Here is a 21272-nt window from a genome sequence, read left to right as displayed (position 1 = left end):
CCTGCATGTTCGGCTAGAGCGAGTGCACCATTCTACTACACAGCAGGGGTGATCAATACACACCAACTAGCAGAACCAGCTCGGACAAGAAAAGGACTGCTGGGAGGTGTTATTAGGATAATACCAATCCTACACAGAGAAAGAACTATGGCAGGGTATGTTCTTCTCGAAGAAGCATCTCTGGTGATGTAAATCCTACTGAGACAGGTAGTAATATAAAAACAAGGACAAGAGCAACACATGGCCTACTGGGAAACAGAGCAGTGGAAATACATGGCCTACTGAGAGATAGGACAAGGGCAATACATGACCTATTACAAGGCAGCACAAGGGCAACGATTGGCCTACTGGGAGGCAGAGCAATGGCAAAACATGGCCTACTGGGAGACACCACAAGGCCAACGCATGGCCTACTGGGAGACACAGCAAGGCCAACGCATGGCCTACTGGGAGACAGCAAGGCCAACGCATGGCCTACTGGGAGGCAGAGCAAGGGCAATACATGGATTACTGGGATATACAGCAACGGAAATAAATCGACAGCTGGGAGAGAAAACAAGGGAAATACACGGCCTATTAGGAGATAGAGCAAGGGTAATACAGGCCCTACTAGGAGGCATATAAACTGCAATAGATGGACAACTGTGAAATACAGGGCCTAATGCAAGACTAATCGGGCAATACAGCGATGCATGGGAGATGCAGCTTAGAAAATACAAAGGATATAATAAACAACTAAGGCAGGAGCTACTGAGGGACACAACCTGGCCGAAGTGAGGCACAGTGGATAAACAGCTATGAAAATAAATCATTGAAAATTCTAGACCTCACCTGCATTACATTTTTAACATGAAGAATACATCAGCATGGCTTTGCAAACCCCTTGCAGATCGCTGTAAAAAATTAGAGGGAATGACGAGTAGCCTGAGATGGCGATGGACCACAAAAAACAGACCAGAAACCCAAAAGGCCGGAACCTGCCAATATGATGTTTTGAGGGCAACATAGTTAGAATATCAGAAGCTCACATCCTCCTCCACTGCCTGGCATACTAGGACATCAAGAACCCTCAATACCTACGTTCTACAATCACCTTCTCTTCTGTTGCATGGCACACCAGGGCATCTGCAACCCTCAATAACAATGTTCTACAGTCACACCTTGAACCCTCAATGCTTGCATTCAACAATCACTTCTCCTCCGCTGCCCAGCATATCAGGACATCCGAAACACTCAATGCCTATGTTCTACTATCACATCCTCCTCCACTGTCTGGCATAGCAGGACATCCGAAACCCTCAATACCTATGTTCCTCAATCACTTCCTCCTCCACAGCCTTGCACACCAGGACATCCGGAACCTTCAATGCCTGCTTTCTACAGTTACTTCGTCCTCCACTGCCTGGCATACCTGGACATCAGAAACCCCCAATGCCTACGTTCTATGAGGAAAATGATCACTTCACGAGAAAAATCGAAGGCTGCCTTATTCTTGAGGAGAATACCAGAAGCAGCAAGGGAGCAAATTATGTCTCTGTCAAAAAGTGACAACAACGAGAAATAAATAGAAACAATAAAGAAACATGCACAGCTGAGTAGGAAACAGCCTGAAAAGGCAATAGAAACATGTATAATTTGTGTACAGTTTTACGTACCACATGTTTTCTCTTCAGCAATATATGTCTGACATACCATGCTAATAGAGTACTTTGCATGTTATAGCATTACATTACCCTGAAGAAGGGTGAGGCAGTGTACTGAGTTAACAGGGGCTCCCTGAGGCTCTGCCTCCCCACATGTAACCAGAGAAGGCCATCAGATATAAAGTACACAGAGATACAAGACGTTGAAAACAGAAACCTGTTCTCACTAGAAATACAGGTTCCCTGAAAGTACATATTTCAAAGTGCAGCAGTGGTTCTATTTCGGGATGGTGCTTCCTGGTTCCCCTGGCAGGCAGGGGCATGCTGGTGCGATTCCAGGCAAGGTCTGTGAGTCTGAAGAGTTACTGGTAAGCACTTCAGTAGTCAACCCTTCCAAAAGATTGAGCCCACATAATGTACATTTCTCAATAATTTACTGTACATTGAACAGAGTGGCTACCTGGTCATACAGCAGCCATCATATAATACAGGTATGTTCCATGTACCAGGCTTCCGGTGAGAAGGGTAGGAGAAGCCGTGGTCCTTAGGGTGTCCGTTGCTGCTCTATGGAGATCTCCCTACTACAAAGGGATGGCCGGTCCGCACTTGTGTTTAGAAGTATCTACTCCGCTCCGCTTGACAAGGGCAAGGCCATCCTTCGTTTGACTCTATGGATGCCAGGAATCCAGAGAACGTCTACCGTATGCAAAAAACGGACAACCACTGAAGTTCACGTCACCTGTTACCAGAAGAAGCTTCCCGAAGGACATCATGACTAGTTGGCAATCTAGGGTCAGAAATCAGCCATCTTTCTTCAGTTCCCCCAACTTGTGAGCTCCCCGCTGTGGACCTACGTAGACCAGAGCACCCATGGTGGGTGGGCCGCCATCTTGACTGGTTAGTTCCGCATGCTGCAGGCCAGCACTGGACTCTAAGTTTCGACTTCATCGGTGTGCACGGAGTATTCCTTTCCCACAATTTGTCCTCCAGGTCCAAATCAGGAGAGGCCATCTGCAAGAAGAAAGGGAATGGCTTAGAAGAGGTTTAGTCAAAACAGGCAGTGGAAGGAATACGTTGGCTTCACTCACTACATTGGTGCTGTCACTGTAATCTAAGAGGGAAGGGGTGCATCACGAGGTTTGTGTGTACGTAAGTAGAACAGGATGTATCTTGGAAAAGGGTGTCCACATGTGTATGCCCTTCTCCCTTCTCTTCAAGTCCAGCCTGCTCTTCCTGAATGTGCTACTTGGGCCTTTACCAGCTGTTATGGTTTGTGAGGGTATGAGATGGCGGGAATGTCTCGACGTGTGAGGGATGTCTTTGGATGGGGACCACTCAACCGTAAAGGTACGGCTGTCTAGGAGACCGTCTGTGCCAAGACCCCTTTTAGAGAAGCAGGAGCTTGTTTTGGGATTTTTTAAGTAGCTGTTCCCCTTAGCTGCAGGGCATAAGTCGGGGTGTACACAGATGGACGGAATCCCACTACTATTTTTAGAGAGGGGACTCTGTCCCCCTTATCGCATACCAAAGGACGCTGAGAGGTGTCACCTTATGTCCCATCAATGCAGCTGCTTGCATTAGCCAACATTGCAATGTGTGTGATCTGGCCACAGGAAGCTTTTATACCACATTCAACATCCCCTTAATTTGTGAGAGAGACCAGGTCAGGGGTTAATTTTGAATCTGCTGCCTGAGAAAGAACAGAGAAATCAAACCGTTAAACGTTTTATCACCCAATGAAGTGGAAATGTGCAGCGCGTTTCTACTTTGGCAGTGGATAAAAAAACCCAGCATAAAACAAGCATACATTAACAGTACGTTTGACCGTTTAAATAACAAGCACCCATCACGTTTTGTTTACTCCCAAAATAATGTTAAAATGGAATCCCAAGTGCCACATGTTTGCTTACAAATAGTACAAATACACGTGCTTTATAACAAGTTAAACAAATTAGAAAATGCTGTTTTCACATTTTTTAACTAGTTTTTGTAAAATAGGCTTGATCCATTACAAATGGGGAATGTTATAATGGGATTGCATTACTTTTTGCAACATCATTTCCTGTGACATCATTAAGAAATGCATGCACCAGTTAGTCCCCCCCCACTATTAGGCCATACCGTCTATTTGCGGAGACATACTGAAAAGGCATCTATTGTGCCCATTGTTGAACACTGACTTTGTGTTTTGTCACTCATATTTGCTTGCTTTCTATTCGCTGGCTTTGCTTTAGCTTGTCCAGCTCAGGTTTATCACTCCTACAGCCAGTTTACCATCTCACTGATTGGCTCCTTCTATGCGTTTACCAGTGTCTGTTTTTTGGAGAAACTAATGTTTTCTTTCTCTTGAAGCATTCCATGATAATGCATGTGTTTTGCTGCTGTCTCCCTTGTGTGCATCTCTTCCCAGCCCACGCACTAAGTTGTTTCCTTTGTCGTGTTATACTGTCCCCACTCTGGTGTTCCACACTGTTGTCTCTCTTCTGAGTCCTTCTTTCCTGCCTGCCCTTCCTCTGTGTTGATTGGTCCTTTGCTTTTCAACGCCCCGTCCCTCCATTCTATTTGTTGCTTTTTCACCACCAAACCCTACAACAGCTATTGCTTAGTGTCCACCCATGTTCCTCTCACTCCACTGACATTGCTGCTTAGTGCCTGCTCGTCCACCCTCTCTCTGTTGCCTTTCCCCACCCATCAGTTGCCAATTTTCTCAGCGCCCACCTACCCTTAGTTGGCATCTTTTTTCCCTGCTCACCGTCCATTGCTTCTCCTTCCCCTTCCCACTTACCCTCCATTGCTGGTTCATAAAACCCACTGACATTGTTGCTTTCTCCCGCTTCCATACTTTAAAGCTCTTTGTGTAATTGGCTTTCCCAAAAGTCTCAAAAGTGAGACCTAATGGCTATAACCATCTGGGTGCCTGAAACACCATTTAAGTGTAGCAATTTCAGAGAGATGAAATTAGCCGTGGGCAACTGAATGTGACAGTATAAATCCCCAATCTGTCACTGCAAGCTTCAGAGGGAGGGAGGGATCTCGTATGAGCAGAACAGAATGAGGCCACCTGGAAGGGCCTCGTGGGGCTTGAATTCAGTTTAAGGGAGAAGGTGGGGGGGCACTCACGGTCAGTCAACGGGGACTAAGCATAAGGGGCACGGTCCAGTGGTGTCACTGTGGGCTCAGCAGGAATGAACTGGCCCAGTGATGTCACTGTGGGCTCAGCTGGCCATGCACAGTCAAGGGGAGTCGCTGGGGCAGGGCTGGCTTTAGTGCTGGTGGCGCCCAGTGTGACAGTCTTTGTCGGCATTCCCCAAGTCCCTCACTACCACCCTTCAGCATTTCCCCTCATCTCTCCATAGCCCAATCTCACATGGACTTTATTTCTTTTCAAGTGCTACTCATAACAGTGTGTGGTGTCAGAGCACGTAACCCCACACATTTATTATACAAACACAATGAATCATCTATGTAAATCAACGTATAGGAAATTATAAGACAAGGAGGAGTCGCATATCGCCCATACCGGCAGGCAGTATATTTCAAGAGTGCTTGTTCTCAAGGAACATAGTCAGGGTTTAAAACGTAACACACTGGTTGGGGTTGGCTTTAATAATAAGAATTTATTTCTGCCTAAATCAATCATTTTTAGCAACATTAGGATAAAGAAAGACTGGGGAAAACACAAAGTTCTAACCTATTCCTTGCAGTTCACATGCAGCTCTATGAGGCTAGTTCACGTGCTACATCAGGATTGTAATTTATGAACTGCAAGTAATCAAAGGGTCTCTGTGAAAAAAGCAAAACCCACTGACCTATCTACGTAGCATACAATTCTGCGATCTGCAGAATACAATTCTTTGCAGCATGTGTTTTAACCCTCTGTGCTACTTTATGATGAGTCAGAATGCCACTAGGCAAAACCTGATCTCTTTCCAGCAGCTACATTAATCACCATAGTTATCTTGACATTGTTATTGTGCCTGAAACTTGTGTGACAAGCAAAGAACTCTGCAGCAGGTGCTTTTAAATCCATGAGTTATTTAAAAACCCAGCGCCCTCTGAGCTTGGTGCCCGGTGCGGTGGCACAGGCCGCACTACCCAAAGACGGCTCTGACTATTTGTTTAGCAGACAATCCCTGGTCTACTGGTGTCCCGGTAGCTACAGCAGGAATGGTCTGGTCCAATTACCTCACTGTAGTCTCAGCAGGGGAGGCATGGTCCATTGCAGACCCTTGGATCCAGCGCAGGAGTGAGGGGATGGGTGTGAATCAAGAGCTGGTTTAGTGATGTCACTGTGGACTCAGCTGGAAGGGCTCACCGAGGGGCCTGGCAGAAGGTGCAGTGAGCCCCATTATGAGATGGTGCATGTGCAGTGAATACCCTGGGGAGATTGAGCAGCTGCAGTGAGCTCCAGGAGATGGAGCAGGTACATTGAGCCCCATGGCGAGATGGAGCAGGTGCAGTGAGCCCCATGGGGAGATGGAGAGACTATTGTGAGTCCATGAGGAGCTGGAGTAGGTGCCTTGAGGCCCACGAGGAGCTCGAGCAGCTCCAATGAATCAGGAGGTGGTTCCAGGGGGATATGGGTCAGGTGGAATATGTTGTCTGAAGATGTGGGGGAGGCGCTGTGTCAGCCACGAGAAGATGCAGAGGAGATGATAGAGATGCAGTGCCATCCATGAGAAGACAGGACAACTGCAAGTGGAGGCAAAACACGTGCAGACTCTACAAGAGGATGGGGCAGGTGCAGTGTAGCTCAGGAGGAGATGGAGAAGATGGAGGGGGTCACCGGGGACCGCGGATGCACCGCCAACAGGCTGGCGGTGCATCCAGGCCAATTCTGACCGCGGCGGTAAAGCCGCGGTCAGAAAAGCGGTTTCCCCTGGCCTGAGGAATCCTCCATGGCGGCGCTGCAGGCAGCGCCGCCATGGGGATTCCGACCCCCTTACCGCCAGCCTGGTTCTGGCAGTTTTGACCGCCAGAACCTGGCTGGCGGTAACAGGTGTCGTGGGGCCCCTGGGGGCCCCTGCAGTGCCCATGCCAATGGCATGGGCACTGCAGGGGCCCCCTAACAGGGCCCCACCAAGATTTTCAGTGTCTGCATAGCAGACACTGAAAATCGCGACGGGTGCAACTCCACCCGTCGCACCCTTTCCACTCCGCCGGCTCCATTCGGAGCCGGCATCCTCGTGGAAGGGGGTTTCCCGCTGGGCGGGCGGGCGGCCTTCTGGCGGTCGCCCGCCCGCCCAGCGGGAAACTCAGAATTACCGCGGCGGTCTTTTGACCGCGCAGCGGTATTCTGATGGCGGGACTTTGGCGGGCGGCCTCCGCCGCCCGCCAAAGTCAGAATGACCCCCGGAGTGTCTTATAAGAAGACATTAGGCAGGATGCCCTGGACGTGTTTTTTTCACGTGTCAATGAGATGGGGCAGGTGCAGTGTCATTGAGGAGCTGGGGCAGATACAGTGCAACTCAGGAGGAGATTGGACATGTGTATTTTTTCGGTTAATGAGATGGGGCAGGTGCAATATCACTCCGGAGTACATGGGACAAGGGGTGGCACCTTCATAAGGGCGGAGGAGCGCCGCCCCTCTCCCCCTTGCCAGCATCAGCAGCTGCAAACCTTTTCCCAAAAAACAATAATAAACTGTGTTTACTATCGGTTATTGGGGAAAGGGGCAGGGCCATGGGGATGACGAGCAATGAGGGGGAGGTCACCCCCTCAGAGCGCATGTGTGTTTGGCCAGCCACCTCGTGTTGGCCAAACACACATGGGCACAGGGCTCTCTCCAGCCCAGCAACCCAGTTGCTGGGCTGGCGAGAGCCTGCACAGGCTCCCAGCCTGCCTGCAGCGTCAGGACTGGCACAGGGCAGGCTGGAAACCTGTGCCTGCCTACAGCGAGGAGACGAGCGGCACGCATCAGTAAGGAAAATGTTTTTTTATGTTTTTATTAATTTTAATTTAATTAAATCCACCCCGCCCCTTCTGCTTCGTGCAAGCCACGACTGCATGGGACATGTGTATTTTCTCTCGTAAGGAGATGGGGCAGCTGCTGTGTCTTTTAAGAAGTCCCCCAGGAGGAGATGGGACAGGTGCAGTGTATTCAAGCAAGAGATTGGGCAGGTGCAGTGTCATTCAGGAAGAGAAGGGACAGGTGCAGTGTCTTCAAAGAAGAGATTGGGCAGGTGCAGTGTCGCTTAGGAGAAGAAGGGACAGGTGCAGTGTCTTCAAAGAAGAGATTGGGCAAATGCAGTGCCACTCAGAAGGAGATAGGACATGTGTATTCGTCTCTGTTAAGGAGATTGGGCAGTTGCAGTGTCACTCAGGAGGAAATGGTACATGTGCAGTGTCTTTAAAGAAGAGATTGGCAGGTGCAGCGTCATTCAGATGGAGAAGGGACATGTGCAGTGTCCTCAAAGATGAGATTGAGCAGGTGCAATGTCAATCAGGAGAAGGAGGGACAGGTGCAATGTCTTCAAAGAAGAGATTGGGAAGGTGCAGTGTCACTCAGGGGGAGCTGGGACATGTGCATTTGTTCGGTTAATGAGATAGGGCAGGTGCAATGTCACTCAGGAGGAGAAGGGACAGGTGCAGTGTCTCCAAAGAAAAGATTCTGCAGGTGAAGTGTCACCCAGAAGGAGAAGGGACATGTCTATTTTCTCTGTTAAGAAGATGGGGCAGGTGTAATGTCACTTAGGGGGAGATGGAGAAGGTGGAGTGTCTTATACGAAGTCCCTGGGGAGGAGATGGGATATGTGCAGTGTATTCAAACAAGAGAATAGGCAGGTGCAGTGTCATTCAAGACAAAAAGGGACAGGTGTAATGTCTTCAAAGAAGAGATTGGGCAGGTGCACTGACACTCACGAGATGGGACATGTGTATTTTTAGGTTAATGAGATGGGGCAGGTGCAGTGTCACTCAGGAGGCGATGGACATGTGCAGTGTATTCAAACAAGAGATTAGGCAGGAGCAGTGTCATTCAGGAGGAGAAGGGGCAGGTGCATTGTCTTCAAAGAAGAGATTGAGCAGGTACACTGTCACTCACGAGGAGATGGGACAGTTGTATTTTTATGTTAATGAGATGCAGCAGGTGCAACGTCAGTCAGGAGGAGGGACATGTGCCGTGTCTCCAAGGAAGAGATTGGGCAGATGCAGCGTCACTCAGGAGTAGATGTGATCTGTATTTTATCTGGGGCAAGTGAAGTGTCTCTCAGAAGGAGATGGAGCAGGTACAGTGTCTTATACGAGGACATTAGCAGGAGGGCACGGGACGTTTAGGTTCTCCGTTAAGGAGGTGGGTCAGGTGCACTGTCTTATACGAAGTCCCTCGGGAGACGATGGAACAGGCGCAGTGTATTCAAACAACAAATGAGGCATGAGCAGTGTCATTCATGAGGAGAAGGTACAGATGCAATGTCTTCAAAAGAAGAGACTGGGCAGGTGCAGTGTCACTCAGAAGGAGATGGTACAGGTGCAGTGTATCCAAAGAATAGACTGGGCAGGTGCAATGTCACTCAGAAGGAGATGGGACAGGTGCAGTTTATCCAAAGAATAGACTGGGCAGGTGCAATGTCACTCAGAAGGAGATGGGACAGGTGCAGTGTCTCCAAAGAAGAGACTGGGCAGGTGCAATGTCACTCAGAAGGAGATGGGACAGGTGCAGTGTATCCAAAGAATAGACTGGGCAGGTGCAATGTCACTCAGAAGGAGATGGGACAGGTGCAGTGTCTCCAAAGAAGAGACTGGGCAGGTGCAGTGTCACTCAGAAGGAGATGGGACAGGTGGAGTGTATCCAAAGAAGAGACTGGGCAGGTGCAGTGCCACTCAGAAGGAGATGGGACAGGTGCAGTGTCTCCAAAGAAGAGACTGCGCAGGTGCAGTGTCACTCAGAAGGAGATGTGACGTACATTTTTTGGGGTTAGTGAGATAGGGCAGGTGCAATGTCACTCCGGAGGAGAAGGAACAGGTGCATTGTCTTCAAAGAAGAGATTAGGCAGGTGCTGTGTCACTCAGGAGATGGAGCAGGTGTACTCTCCTATAAAAAGAGATTAGGTACGTGCAGTGTCAGGAGGAGATGGGACAGCGCAGTGTCTTCTAAGAGGAGATTGGGCAGGTGCAGTGTTTTATGAAAAGAGATTAGGCAGGTGCAGTGTCAGTCAGGAGGGGTTAGTGGGCAGGCCCGGTGTCTTTTAAAATGAGATTGGGCAGGTGCAGTGTCACTCAGGAGGAGCTGGGACGTGTATTTTTTCGGTTAGTGTGATGGGACAGGTGCAGTGTGACTCAGGAGGAGATGGGACATGTATTTTTTCGGTTAATGTGATGGGGCAGTTGCAGTGTCACTCAGTAGCAGATGGGACATGCGTATTTTTTCGGTTTATGAGATTGGGCAGGTGCAGTGTCACTCAGGAGAAGATGGGACATGTGTATTTTCTCTGTTAAGGAGATGGGCAGGTGCTGTGTCTTATAAGAAGTCCCTCAGGAGGAGATGGGACAGGTCCAGTGAGCCCCGTGTACACGGAAGATGGGGTGGAGCAGGCTCAGTGAGCCCTGTGTACACAGAAGCGGAGGTCAGGAAGGTGCAGCGAGCCCCATGTACACAGATGAGGAGATGGGGCAGGTGCAGTGAGCCCCGTGTACACAGAAGAGGAGATGGGGCAGGTGCAGCGAGCCCCGTGTACACAGAAGAGGAGGTGGAGCAGGTGCGGTGAGCCCCGTGTACACAGAAGAGGAGATGGGGCAGGTCCAGCGATCCCAGTGTACACAGAAGAGGAGGTGGGGAAGGTGCAGTGAGCCCTTGTAAATAGAAGAGGAGGTGGAACAGGCTCAGTGAGCCCTGTGTACACAGAAGCGGAGGTCGGGAAGGTGCAGTGATCCCCCTGTACTCAGAAGATGGGGTGGAGCAGGTGCAGTGAGTCCCGTGAACACAGAAGAGGAGGTGGAGCAGGTGCAGTGAGCCCCGTGTACACAGAAGAGGAGGGGGAGCAGGTGCAGTCAGCCCCGTGCACACAGAAGAGGTGGTGGAGCAGGTGCAGTGAGCCCGTGTACACAGAAGAGGAGGTGGAGCAGGTGAAGTGAGCCCATGCACACAGAAGAAGAGGTGGAGCAGGTGCAGTGAGCCCGTGTACATAGAAGAGGAGGTGGAGCAGGTGCAGTGAGCCTGTGTACGCAGAAGAGGAGGTGGGGAAGGTGCACTGATCCCAGTGTATGCATAAGATGGGGTGGAGCAGGTGCAGTGAGCCCCATGCACACAGAAGAGGAGGTGGATCAGGTGTAGTGAGCCACGTGCACACAGAAGAGTAGGTGAAGCAGGTGTAGTGAGCCCCGTGTACACAGAACAGGAGGTGGAGCAGGTGCAGTGAGCCCCATGTACACAGAAGAGGAGGTGGAGCAGGTGCAGTGAGCCCTGTGCACACAGAAGGGGAGATGGAGCAGGTGCAGTGACCCCGTATACACGGAAAAAGAGGTGGAGCAGGTGCAGTGAGCCCGTGTACACAGAAGATGGTGTGGAGCAGGCGCAGTGAGCCCCGTGTACACAGAAGAGGAGGTGGAGAATGTGCAGTGAGCCCATGTACACAAAAGAGGAGGTGGGGAAGGTGCAGTGAGTCCGTGTACACAGAAGAGGAGGTGGAGCAGGTGCAGTGAGCCCGTGTACACAGAAGAGGAGGTGGGGAAGGAGCAGTGATCCCTGTGTACGCAGAAGAGGAGGTGGAGCACGTGCAGTGAGCCCCAGGTACACAGAAGAGGAGGTGGAGCAGGTGCAGTGAGCCCCGTGTACACAGAAGAGGAGGTGGAGCAGGTGCGGTGAGCCCCGTGCACACAGAAGAGGAGGTGGAGCAGGTGCAGTGAGCCTGTGTACACAGTAGAGGAGGTGGGGAAGGTGCAGTGAGTCCGTGTACACAGAAGAGGAGGTGGAGCAGGTGCAGTGAGCCCATCCATGTACACAGAAGAGGAGGTAGGGAAGGTGCGGTGATCCCTGTGTATGCAGAAGAGGAGGTGGAGCACGTGCAGTGAGCCCTGTGTACACAGAAGAGGAGGTGGAGCAAGTGCAGTGAGTCCTGTGTACACAGAAGAGGAGGTGGAGCAGGTGCAGTGACCCCGTGTACACAGAACAGGAGGTGGAGCAGGTGCAGTGAGCCCCGTGTACACAGAAGAGGAGGTGGGGAAGGTGCAGTGATCCCTGTGTACGCAGAAGAGGAGGTGGGGAAGGTGTAGTGACCCCTATGTACGCAGAAGAGGAGGTGGAGCACATGCAGTGAGCCCCGTGTACACAGAAGAGGAGGTGGAGCAGGTGCAGTGAGCCCTGTGTACACAGAAGAGGAGGTGGAGCAGGTGCAGTGACCCCGTGTACACAGAACAGGAGGTGGAGCAGGTGCAGTGAGCCCCGTGTACACAGAAGAGGAGGTGGGGAAGGTGCAGTTATCCCTGTGTACGCAGAAGAGGAGGTGGGGAAGGTGCAGTGATCCCTGTGTACGCAGAAGAGGAGGTGGAGCACGTGCAGTGAGCCCCAGGTACACAGAAGAGGAGGTGGAGCAGGTGCAGTGAGCCCCGTGTACACAGAAGAGGAGGTGGAGCAGGTGCGGTGAGCCCCGTGCACACAGAAGAGGAGGTGGAGCAGTTGCAGTGAGCCTGTGTACACAATAGAGGAGGTGGGGAAGGTGCAGTGAGTCCGTGTACACAGAAGAGGAGGTGGAGCAGGTGCAGTAAGCCCATGTACACAGAAGAGGAGGTAGGGAAGGTGCGGTGATCCCTGTGTATGCAGAAGAGGAGGTGGAGCACATGCAGTGAGCCCTGTGTACACAGAAGAGGAGGTGGAGCAAGTGCAGTGAGCCCTGGGTACACAGAAGAGGAGGTGGAGCAGGTGCAGTGACCCCGTGTACACAGAACAGGAGGTGGAGCAGGTGCAGTGAGCCCCGTGTACACAGAAGAGAAGGTGGGGAAGGTGCAGTGATCCCTGTGTACGCAGAAGAGGAGGTAGGGAAGGTGCAGTGATCCCTGTGTGCGCAGAAGAGGAGGTGGAGCATGTGCAGTGAGCCCTGTGTACACAGAAGAGGAGGTGGAGCAGGTGCAGTGAGCCCCGTGCACACAGAAGAGGAGGTAGAGCAGGTGCAGTGAGCCCCGTGCACACAGAAGAGGAGGTGGGGAAGGAGCAGTGATCCCAGTGTACACAGAAGAGGAGGTGGAGCAGGTGCAATGAGCCCCGTGCACACAGAAGAGGAGGTGGATCAGGTGCAGTGATCCCCGTTTACACAGATGAGAATGTGGAGCAGGTGCAGTGACCCCGTGTACACAGAAGAGGAAGTGGAGCAGGTGTGGTGAGCCCCGTGCACACAGAAGAGGAGGTGGAGCAGGTGCAGTGATCCCTGTGTACGCAGAAGGTGGGGTGGAGCAGGTGCAGTGAGCCCCGTGTACACAGAAGAGGAGGTGGAGCAGGCGCAGTGAGCCCTTGTACACAGAAGAGGAGGTGGAGCAGGTGCAGCGAGCCCCCTGTACACAGAAGAGGAGGTGGAGCAGGTGCAGTGATCCCTGTGTACGCAGAAGAGGAGGTTGGGAAGGTGCAGTGATCCCCGTGTACGCAGAAGATGGGGTGGAGCAGCTGCAGTGAGCCCCGTGTACACAGAAGAGGAGGTGGAGCAGGTGCAGTGAGCCCAGTGTACACAGAAGAGGAGGTTGAGCAGGTGCGGTGCGCCCCGTGCACACAGAAGAGGAGGTGGAGCAGGTGCAGTGAGCCCTGTGTACGCAGAAGAAGAGGTGGAGCAGGTGCAGTGAGCCCCGTGCACACAGAAGAGTTGGTGGAGCAGGTGCAGTGAGCCTGTGTACACAGAAGAGATGGTGGAGCAGGTGCAGTGAGCCCGTGTGAACAGAAGAGGAGGTGGAGCAGGTGCAGTGAGACCCGTGCACACAGAAGAGGAAGTGGGGAAGGAGCAGTGATCCCCGTGTACACAGAAGAGGAGGTGGAGCAGGTGCAGTGACCCCGTGTACATAGAAGAGGAAGTTGAGCAGGTGTGGTGAGCCCCGTGCACCCAGAAGAGGAGGTGGAGCAGGTGCAGTGATCACTGTGTACGCAGAAGAGGAGGTTGGGAAGGTGCAGTGATCCCCGTGTACGCAGAAGATGGGGTGGAGCAGGAGCAGCGAGCCCCGTGCACACAGAAGAAGAGGTGGAGCAGGTGCAGTGTATGTCTGGTGTTAAGGAGTACATGTGGTATGGGCACTGTGTAGCCTCGGATTGGCAAGACGGGCAATCGGGCATCAGCCGATGGGCCTGTGCCTGATGCCAGTCAATGGGCTGGTTTTCGGTCTGTTAAGCAGTGCTACCTGCTTTGGTCCTCTCTGTCAGAGGCAGAATGACAATGAGCTGCTCCAGCTGTCACAGCATTCCCCCTCAGACTCTCTCCAGGTGTGACAGAGCCAGGGCCAGCTGACCTCACGGTGGCGCTGTGTTTAGCAATAACTTCCTAAACTTGTGATTTAAAAGCACCTGCTGAAAAGTTCCTTGTGCGTCCAGACTTCTGGAAACAATTAAAATGTGATTAATGTTCCAGCTAGGGAGAGAGATGGGAGTTTTGTCTAGTCACAGCTTTGACTCAACATAAAGTAGCATAGAGGGTTAATATGCCTGCTGCTAAAAACAGAACTATGGAGCATATTTGAGAAAAGTCGGGCTGCACACAGTGCAGCCCCACTTTTCTTGCACCCCTGAATTCCCACCTAACACCACCATGTGTGCGTCATATTTAAAATACGGCGCACCATGGCGTTAGTTAGGAGACTAGCGTCAGAATTTTTTACGCTAGTTCAGCGCTTTGCAGGATTAGCATAAAAAAATGTTGACGCTACTCTTGCAAAGCACCCAGAGGCCCTTTGTAACCAATGGAAGCCTCCTTTTAATGCCTGCTCTGAGCAGGTGTTAAAAGTGCAGGAAAAAAATTACGCAAAGAAATCTGACAGATTTCTTTCCGTCATCTTTTTGGCTTCCTTAATAGGGGGTGCACCCTTTGCATACATTTTGTCTGGTCCAGGCATAATGTAGCGCAAAGGGTTACAAAGTGGCGAAATGTATGCATTGCGCCACTTTGTAAATATGGCACAGCGTTTTTGGGCTTCTAACGCCACATTAGCGTAAAATAATTACACTAATGTGACGTTAGAATGGTACTCGGGCTCTTAAATATGCCCCTATGGGGCATATTTGAAAAACGTGGTGCTCCACACAGTGCTGCACCACTTTTCTTGCACCCCTTAGCGCCCCCCTAACGCCATCATGTGTCCGCTGTATTTAAAATATGGCACACCATGGCGGTAGTTAGGGGACTAGCATCAGAATTTTTAATGCTAGTCTAGCGCTTTGCAGGATTAGCGTTGAAAATGTTGACGCTAATCCTGCAAAGCACCCAGAAGCTCATTGTAACCAATGGAAGCCTCCTTTTAATGCCTGCTCTGAGCAGGCATTTAAAGTGCAGGAAAAAAATGATGCAAAGAAATCTGTCATATTTCTTTGCGCCATTTTTTTGGCTCCCCTAACGGGGGGATCCCCCCTTTGCACACATTATGCCTGGCACAGGTATAATGTAGCGTAAAGGGTTACAAAGTGGCGCAATGCATACATTGCGCCACTTTGTAAATATGGGGCAGCATTTTTGGCCTTCTAAGTCCACATTAGCTTAAATAAATGACACTAATGTGGCGTTAGAATGGCACTAGGGGTTCGCATATTTGAAAAAACTGGTGCTGCACATAGTGATGCGCCACTTTTCTTGCACCCCTTAGCACCCTCCTAACGCCACCATGTGTGCGCTGTATTTAAAATACGGCACACCATAGCGGTAGTTAGGGGACTAGCGTCAGAATTTTTTATGCTGGTCCGGCGCTTTGCAGGATTAGCATAAAATTGTTTTGATGCTAACCCTGCAAAGCATGAGGAGGCCCATTGTAACCGATGGAAGCCTCTTAACAGTGGCGGAAAAAAATTATGCAAAGAAATCTGTCAGATTTCTTTGCACCATTTTTTTGCCCCTCCTAATGGGGGCATGCCACCTTTGTATACATTATGCCTGACGCAGGCATAATGTGACGCAAAGGGAAACAAAGTGGCACAATGCATGTATTGCGCCACTTTGTAAATATGGCATTGCGTTTTTTGGCCTTCTAACGCCACATTAACGTAAAACAAATGTATGCTAATATGCTGTTAGAATGGCGCTAGGGGCTCTTAAATATGCCCCTATATTTTATGTGGATAGCTGAGTGGTTTAGTAAAGCCAGCCTTTACAAGTGCTTTATAACACATGAATGTATGTGAAAGGTGAGCGATGGAGAGATGAGGGGCACATTTGCCGGGTGGTAGTGAGTGAAACCGAGGAGGTGGTCATGGGGTGGGGGGTGCCACAATAAACTGTCGCACAGGGCGCCACCAGTCCTAATGCCGGCCCTGGACAGAGCTCCCAGACTGGGGCAGGCGAGAGGTCCTGAGAGTTGGGAGGTTGGGGTGGTGAGAGTCAGAGAGAACTCTGCAGTTGATTTTTGTCCCCTCCCATCCATGGAACAGGGTGGGATAAATTAGTCTCTTCTGTTTTTCTTTGCTTGCCCCATATCTGTTCCTGCAGTCAACGGGGAGAAGTTGCCGCTTTAGCGGACTTTGAAACTGGGAAACCAGGTTTAAGTCCCAGCATCAGCTCAGCATCCTGTGATCCTGGGCAAATCACATAATTCACCTGAGCCTCCAAATAAATTAATCTTACCTTCTGTAATGTTATCTGGTGCTCTTGTAAAGCTCTCCAACACTCCTATGTCAAGTTTATGCTATATAAAACTGCATGTATGTGAGGAAAGTGACACTATGTAAATTTATTTTTGCATTTACACACTAGCATCATTCCATTTGTTGGAACTTACGCATGATGCTACCTGCAAGTAAAACAAAAACAACAACGCGCCTCTCGCCAGTCTCTGAACACTACAGGACCTCTCTTAAGTAGTGTAAAAGTACTGTGCATTACTAAAAAGCCATAAGTGAGGTTACAAGGCCTATGGATGAAGAGGGCTGTCAGGGGATTTTAGGATGAGAAATATTCCGAGAGCACCCAAGAGAATAATGTGGAATAATTTTGTTTCCAGTCTTGACAAAAGTTACTGGCCCTATAAGGTTCGAAATACTTTTAGCACTGCAAATGTTTACCAACATCAGGTCCATGCTCCTAACTAAACAGTGTTTTGCGACCTGCGAATGTGGGCCACTTTTTTTGACTGCCCGGGCCTAAAGGTGGCCCCAATCCAACCCTGGCACTGTATCCAGTGTGTGTTGAAGAGGAGATAGAGCAGGTGTTTTGTGCCCCATGTGTGTGAAAGAGGGGATAGAGCAGGTGTACTGTGTCCTGTGTGTTAAAGAGAAGGTAGAGCAGGTGTGATATGTCATATGTGTTAAAAAGGAGACAAGCAGAGCAGATGTGTTGTGTCCTATATGTGGTTAAAGATGAGATGGAGCGGATAAAGTGTCTCCCATATTCGTATATTAAAGGGCGCAGGTGTGCTAAAAACGACCCTCGCCTCAACAACCCCACATTTATTCTCAGGCACTTGTTTGCATTTCCAGGTATTGGCAGCTTTTAGTTGGAATCAGAAAAGGAGAGTTGCCAGTCTCTGCTGTAAGCAATATGTGATAGTCAGTCTGAGAGGGTGTTCGGGGGTAACACTGAAGGACTGCCCCAGCTGTGCTCTGTCTGATAGCCAGTCTGAGATGTTGCTGTGGAGTAGAAGAGAGTGACTACCCCGGCTCTGCCTTGTATGAAAGAGGGTTAGGGTAACTGACCTACACCCAGCTGCCTGATAGTTTGAGATGCTGCTGGAAGGCACCAGGGAGTGGACACCCCCAGCAGAGCACAGCATGAAAGAAGAGGGGTTATAAAGGCTGGTCTATCTCCGACTGTGCACTGCGGTATAGTCAATCAGAGATGCTGCTGGGGGATCGGGGGGTAGCTTGACCTATCCCCAGCTGTACACTGTGTGAAAGTCTGAGGTGCTGCAGGAGAGTAGCAGAGACTGATTGCCCCGGCTCTGCACTGTTTGATAGTCGGTCTGAGATGCTGCGGGAGGGTATCAGAGGGCTGTGTGCTAGCTAGTCTGTCTCCAGCTGTGCACTGTGTGACAGTCAGTCTAAGCTGCTTCTAGATGGTAGCAGAGTGACTACCCTCAGCTGTGCACTGTGTGACAGTCAGTCTAAGCTGCTTCTAGATGGTAGCGGAGTGACTACCCTCAGCTGTGCACTGTGTGGCAGTCGGTCTAAGCTGCTGCTAGATGGCAGCAGAGTGACTACCCCCAGATGTGCACTGAGAGTCAGTTTAAGCTGCTGCTAGATGGCGGCAGAGTGTGCCCCCCCCCACCCCCCTTCTAGTTGTGCACTGTGTGACAGCCAATCTCAGATGCAGTTGGATGGTAGCAGAGAGTGACTACCCCAGCTACGTAGTATGTGACAGTCAGTCCAACATGCTGCTAGATGGTATGGTTACAGAGCAACAACCCCCAGCTGTGCTCTGTGTGACAGTCAGTCGAAGATGCTGCTGGATGGTCGCAGAGAGATACTACTCTCGTATGTGCATGGTGTAAAGGAGATTTAGGGTCACTGACCTGTCTACACCTGTCCAAACCTCCAGATAGAAGTGCTTGATCGAGGGGGCAAAGAGTGGGTGACTGACTGACTAGTGACATGCTTCTCTAGGGGAAAGCGTGGCTAACCAGAGGCGCTACCCCCAGCTGTGTACCATGGGATGGGAGGGGGCGCAGTGAGGGTGACTCGTGTGAGATAGATGCTGCACACATTGAGTGGCGAGCCAGAGGCGCTACCCCCAGCTGTGCACCACGGAGAAGGATGGGAAGCAGAGTGTGACTTCTGCATAAGCTGAGAGTGGCCAAACTGAGGCGCTACCCTCAGCTGCGCACCCCGCAGTACTAAAGGGAGCAGAGAGGGTGCCGGCGGGCGCAGTGAGACGCAGCACGAGGAAAAGACTGACCTGCGGCGCTACCCCCAGCTGTGCACCGTGTGATAGTCCGAGGCGCTGCCGAGGTCCTGGGATCCCTCCTCCGCTGACGAGGCGCAGGAGACGGGCGAGCGCGGGAGGGAGTCGGCGGAGGTGCTGCTTCCGCGCGGAGAGAGGCCGTCGGAGGTGGAGAGGCTCTCCCCGGCCACCCCCGGCCGCTCCCCAAGCAGCCCCTGCAGCTCCCGGATGTAGTCCACGGCCGAGCGCAGGGTCTCCACCTTGCTCATCTTGCGGCTCGCGCCCTGGGCCTGGGGCACGTGGCGCCGCAGGTGCGCAAAGCCCAAGTTCACCAGCTTGACCCTGTTGCGCTCCCGCTCGTTGCGCCTTTCGGAGGTGGCCGAGGCCAGCGGGTGTTGGCTGCCCCCACAGGTGACCGGGGTCCGGCGCTTGGGGCAGCGAGGTCTGGTGGGGGGAGGTGGCCTGGCCGGTGGCACCCCCTTCCTCCTGGCCCTCGACCGGCCCTCAGCCACCGAGGGGGGCGGCGCGCTGAATGGCATACTCTGCGCCCCGGGCAGGTCCATGATCTGCCCAAGGCAGGCTGGTACGAGCGAGAGCAAGTCCTCCAGACCGGCTTCTTGGCAGAGACTCGATTTTTGTCTTTTTTTAACGAAGGAGTGAGAGAATTGTGTTTTGCTTCCGTGCCCCCACCTGTGATGTCCTGGAATGAAGCAGGATCTGTTTGAAGGATGTATCTCCACCCTGCTGCCAGCCCAGACTTGCCTCGCACTATTCAGCCACCATCCCAGGCCTGTGCCTGGGAGTGTGTGTGTCAATCTCCCACCATCACAGCGGCTCCCGGCCAACCTGCTCCGCGCCTTTTATTCGCTTTTCATTAACTCCAGTCTCTTGTTTTCATATAGAAAGAGCACAGAATGGCCGGAGGGGAGGGAGTGGGCCGGTGGAGGGGTCGACGCGCCCTTGTAGCCAGAGGGATGGAGGCAGAGATCATATATAGAAATATACAAGCTTATTAGGCAGGGTAGAAGGTGCGTGAGGCGCCTGTCATATTTTAAAATCAATCTCCAATAATCAATGTAACAGAATATAACCCACGTGAAAAGAGAATTTCACAACAACCCATGTAATAAATGCACTTAACAAAAACCCATGTAATAGGAACATCCCCCCCATTACTTTATGTGCATTTTGGAAAACCCATAATAACGTAATTTACTCAAGATCCTTTGTTGTTATTGTTCTAGAAACACCTCTGCAATAAGAGCATTCCAGAAAAACTGATGCAACAAGAACTTCACAGCGTCACCGATGTTAGAAGAACATTTCCAATGTCACCATTGTAACACAGAATCTCGTTTCACCCATGTAATAAGAACATTACCCATGTAAGGAAAGTTTTCCCTATATAATACAATTGCCATTTCCCAATGACCCATGTAGAATGTATGATGGAGCAACTAATGCGAGAACCATGCCTGCCTGAACAAGGCGATCGGAACACCGACCGCGTTGTTATCACGAATGCCTTTACCACGCATGCCTTTACAACGATTTTTCGTTGTAAAAGCATGCCTAGTAAAGGCATGTGTGGGAACGGCATGTGTGGTTCTAGCATGCCACCCGCCCTAAGGCCCAAAAGTACCCCACCACGAATACTAAAACTACCCTGACACCCCACCCCTGAAAATAAAAGTACCCCAACACCCCCTACCCACCCTGAGCCCTAAAACCTTCCCCGACCCCTCCACCTGCCCTAAAAACAACCGACCTCCCACCCCTAAAAACAAAACTAAACTGACCCCCCCCACCCTTAAGAACAAAACTACCCGACCCCCCACCCCGCCCCTAAAACCAAAACTAACCCAACCCCGCCCCTAAAAACAAAACTACCCCGTCTCCCCCACCCCACCCCTAAAAACAAAACTATCCAATCCCCCACCCACCCTGAACCCTAAAACCTTCCCCAGCCCTCCCAAGCGCCCTAAAAACAACGGACCCCCACCCCTGCCCCTAATAACCAAACTACCCTGATCCCCCACCCGCCCCTAATAAACAAACTACCCCGATTCCCCCACCCCTAAAAACCAAACTACCCCGTTCCCCACCCCCACCCCTAAAAACAAACTACCTGACCCACCCACCCCACCCCTAAAAACGAAACTACACTGATCCCCCCACCCCTAAAAACAAAACTACCTCGACCCCCCCGCCCCAGCCCTTAATCCACCCATACTCCTAAAAAGTACGCCCCAACCCTACCACAACCCCACTTACCTGACCAAACTACCCGATCCCCCCACCCCGCCCCTAAAAAACAAACTTCCCTGATCCCCCCACCCTGCCCCTAAAAATCAAATTACCCCAAACACCCCATGCCCTTAATCCACCCCACACCCTTAAAAACTACCCCCAACCCCACTTACCTGACCAAAGCAACCTGATCCCCCCCACCCCGGCCCCTAAAAACCAAACTACCCCGACCTCAACCCCCTTACCCTGCCCCAAGCCCTTAATCCACCCGCCCCTAAAAACTACCCCCAACCCTGCCCCAACATCACTTACCTGACCAAACCAACCTGATCCACCCACCCTGCCCCTAAAAACCAAACTACCCCAATCTCCCCACCTAGCCCATAAAAATAAAACT

General features: G+C 51.3%; 1 protein-coding gene across 1 annotated transcript; it reads right to left on the bottom strand.

Annotated features, from left to right (window-relative positions):
- Positions 1 to 1596: 1596 nt before the first annotated feature.
- On the bottom strand, positions 1597 to 19461 carry LOC138246389 (achaete-scute homolog 2-like). The gene is made up of 2 exons (XM_069200962.1): positions 18641 to 19461; positions 1597 to 2654 (listed from the first exon to the last, which is right to left on the bottom strand). Exon 1 carries the CDS (start codon positions 19186 to 19188, stop codon positions 18649 to 18651), a length of 540 nt encoding a protein of 179 aa, XP_069057063.1. The 5' UTR covers positions 19189 to 19461; the 3' UTR covers positions 1597 to 2654; positions 18641 to 18648.
- Positions 19462 to 21272: the final 1811 nt, after the last annotated feature.

Source organism: Pleurodeles waltl, chromosome 7 (genome assembly GCF_031143425.1).
Source record: "Pleurodeles waltl isolate 20211129_DDA chromosome 7, aPleWal1.hap1.20221129, whole genome shotgun sequence".
In the NCBI taxonomy this organism is placed as follows: Eukaryota; Metazoa; Chordata; class Amphibia; order Caudata; family Salamandridae; genus Pleurodeles; species Pleurodeles waltl.
The sequence above is the reverse complement of the archived record's forward strand: the minus strand, read 5'-3'. Positions and strand labels throughout refer to the sequence as shown.

Bases quoted from the DNA above. Each gene is read 5' to 3' on its own strand.
- LOC138246389 (XM_069200962.1), bottom strand. From the start codon at position 19,188: ATGGACCTGCCCGGGGCGCAGAGTATGCCATTCAGCGCGCCGCCCCCC.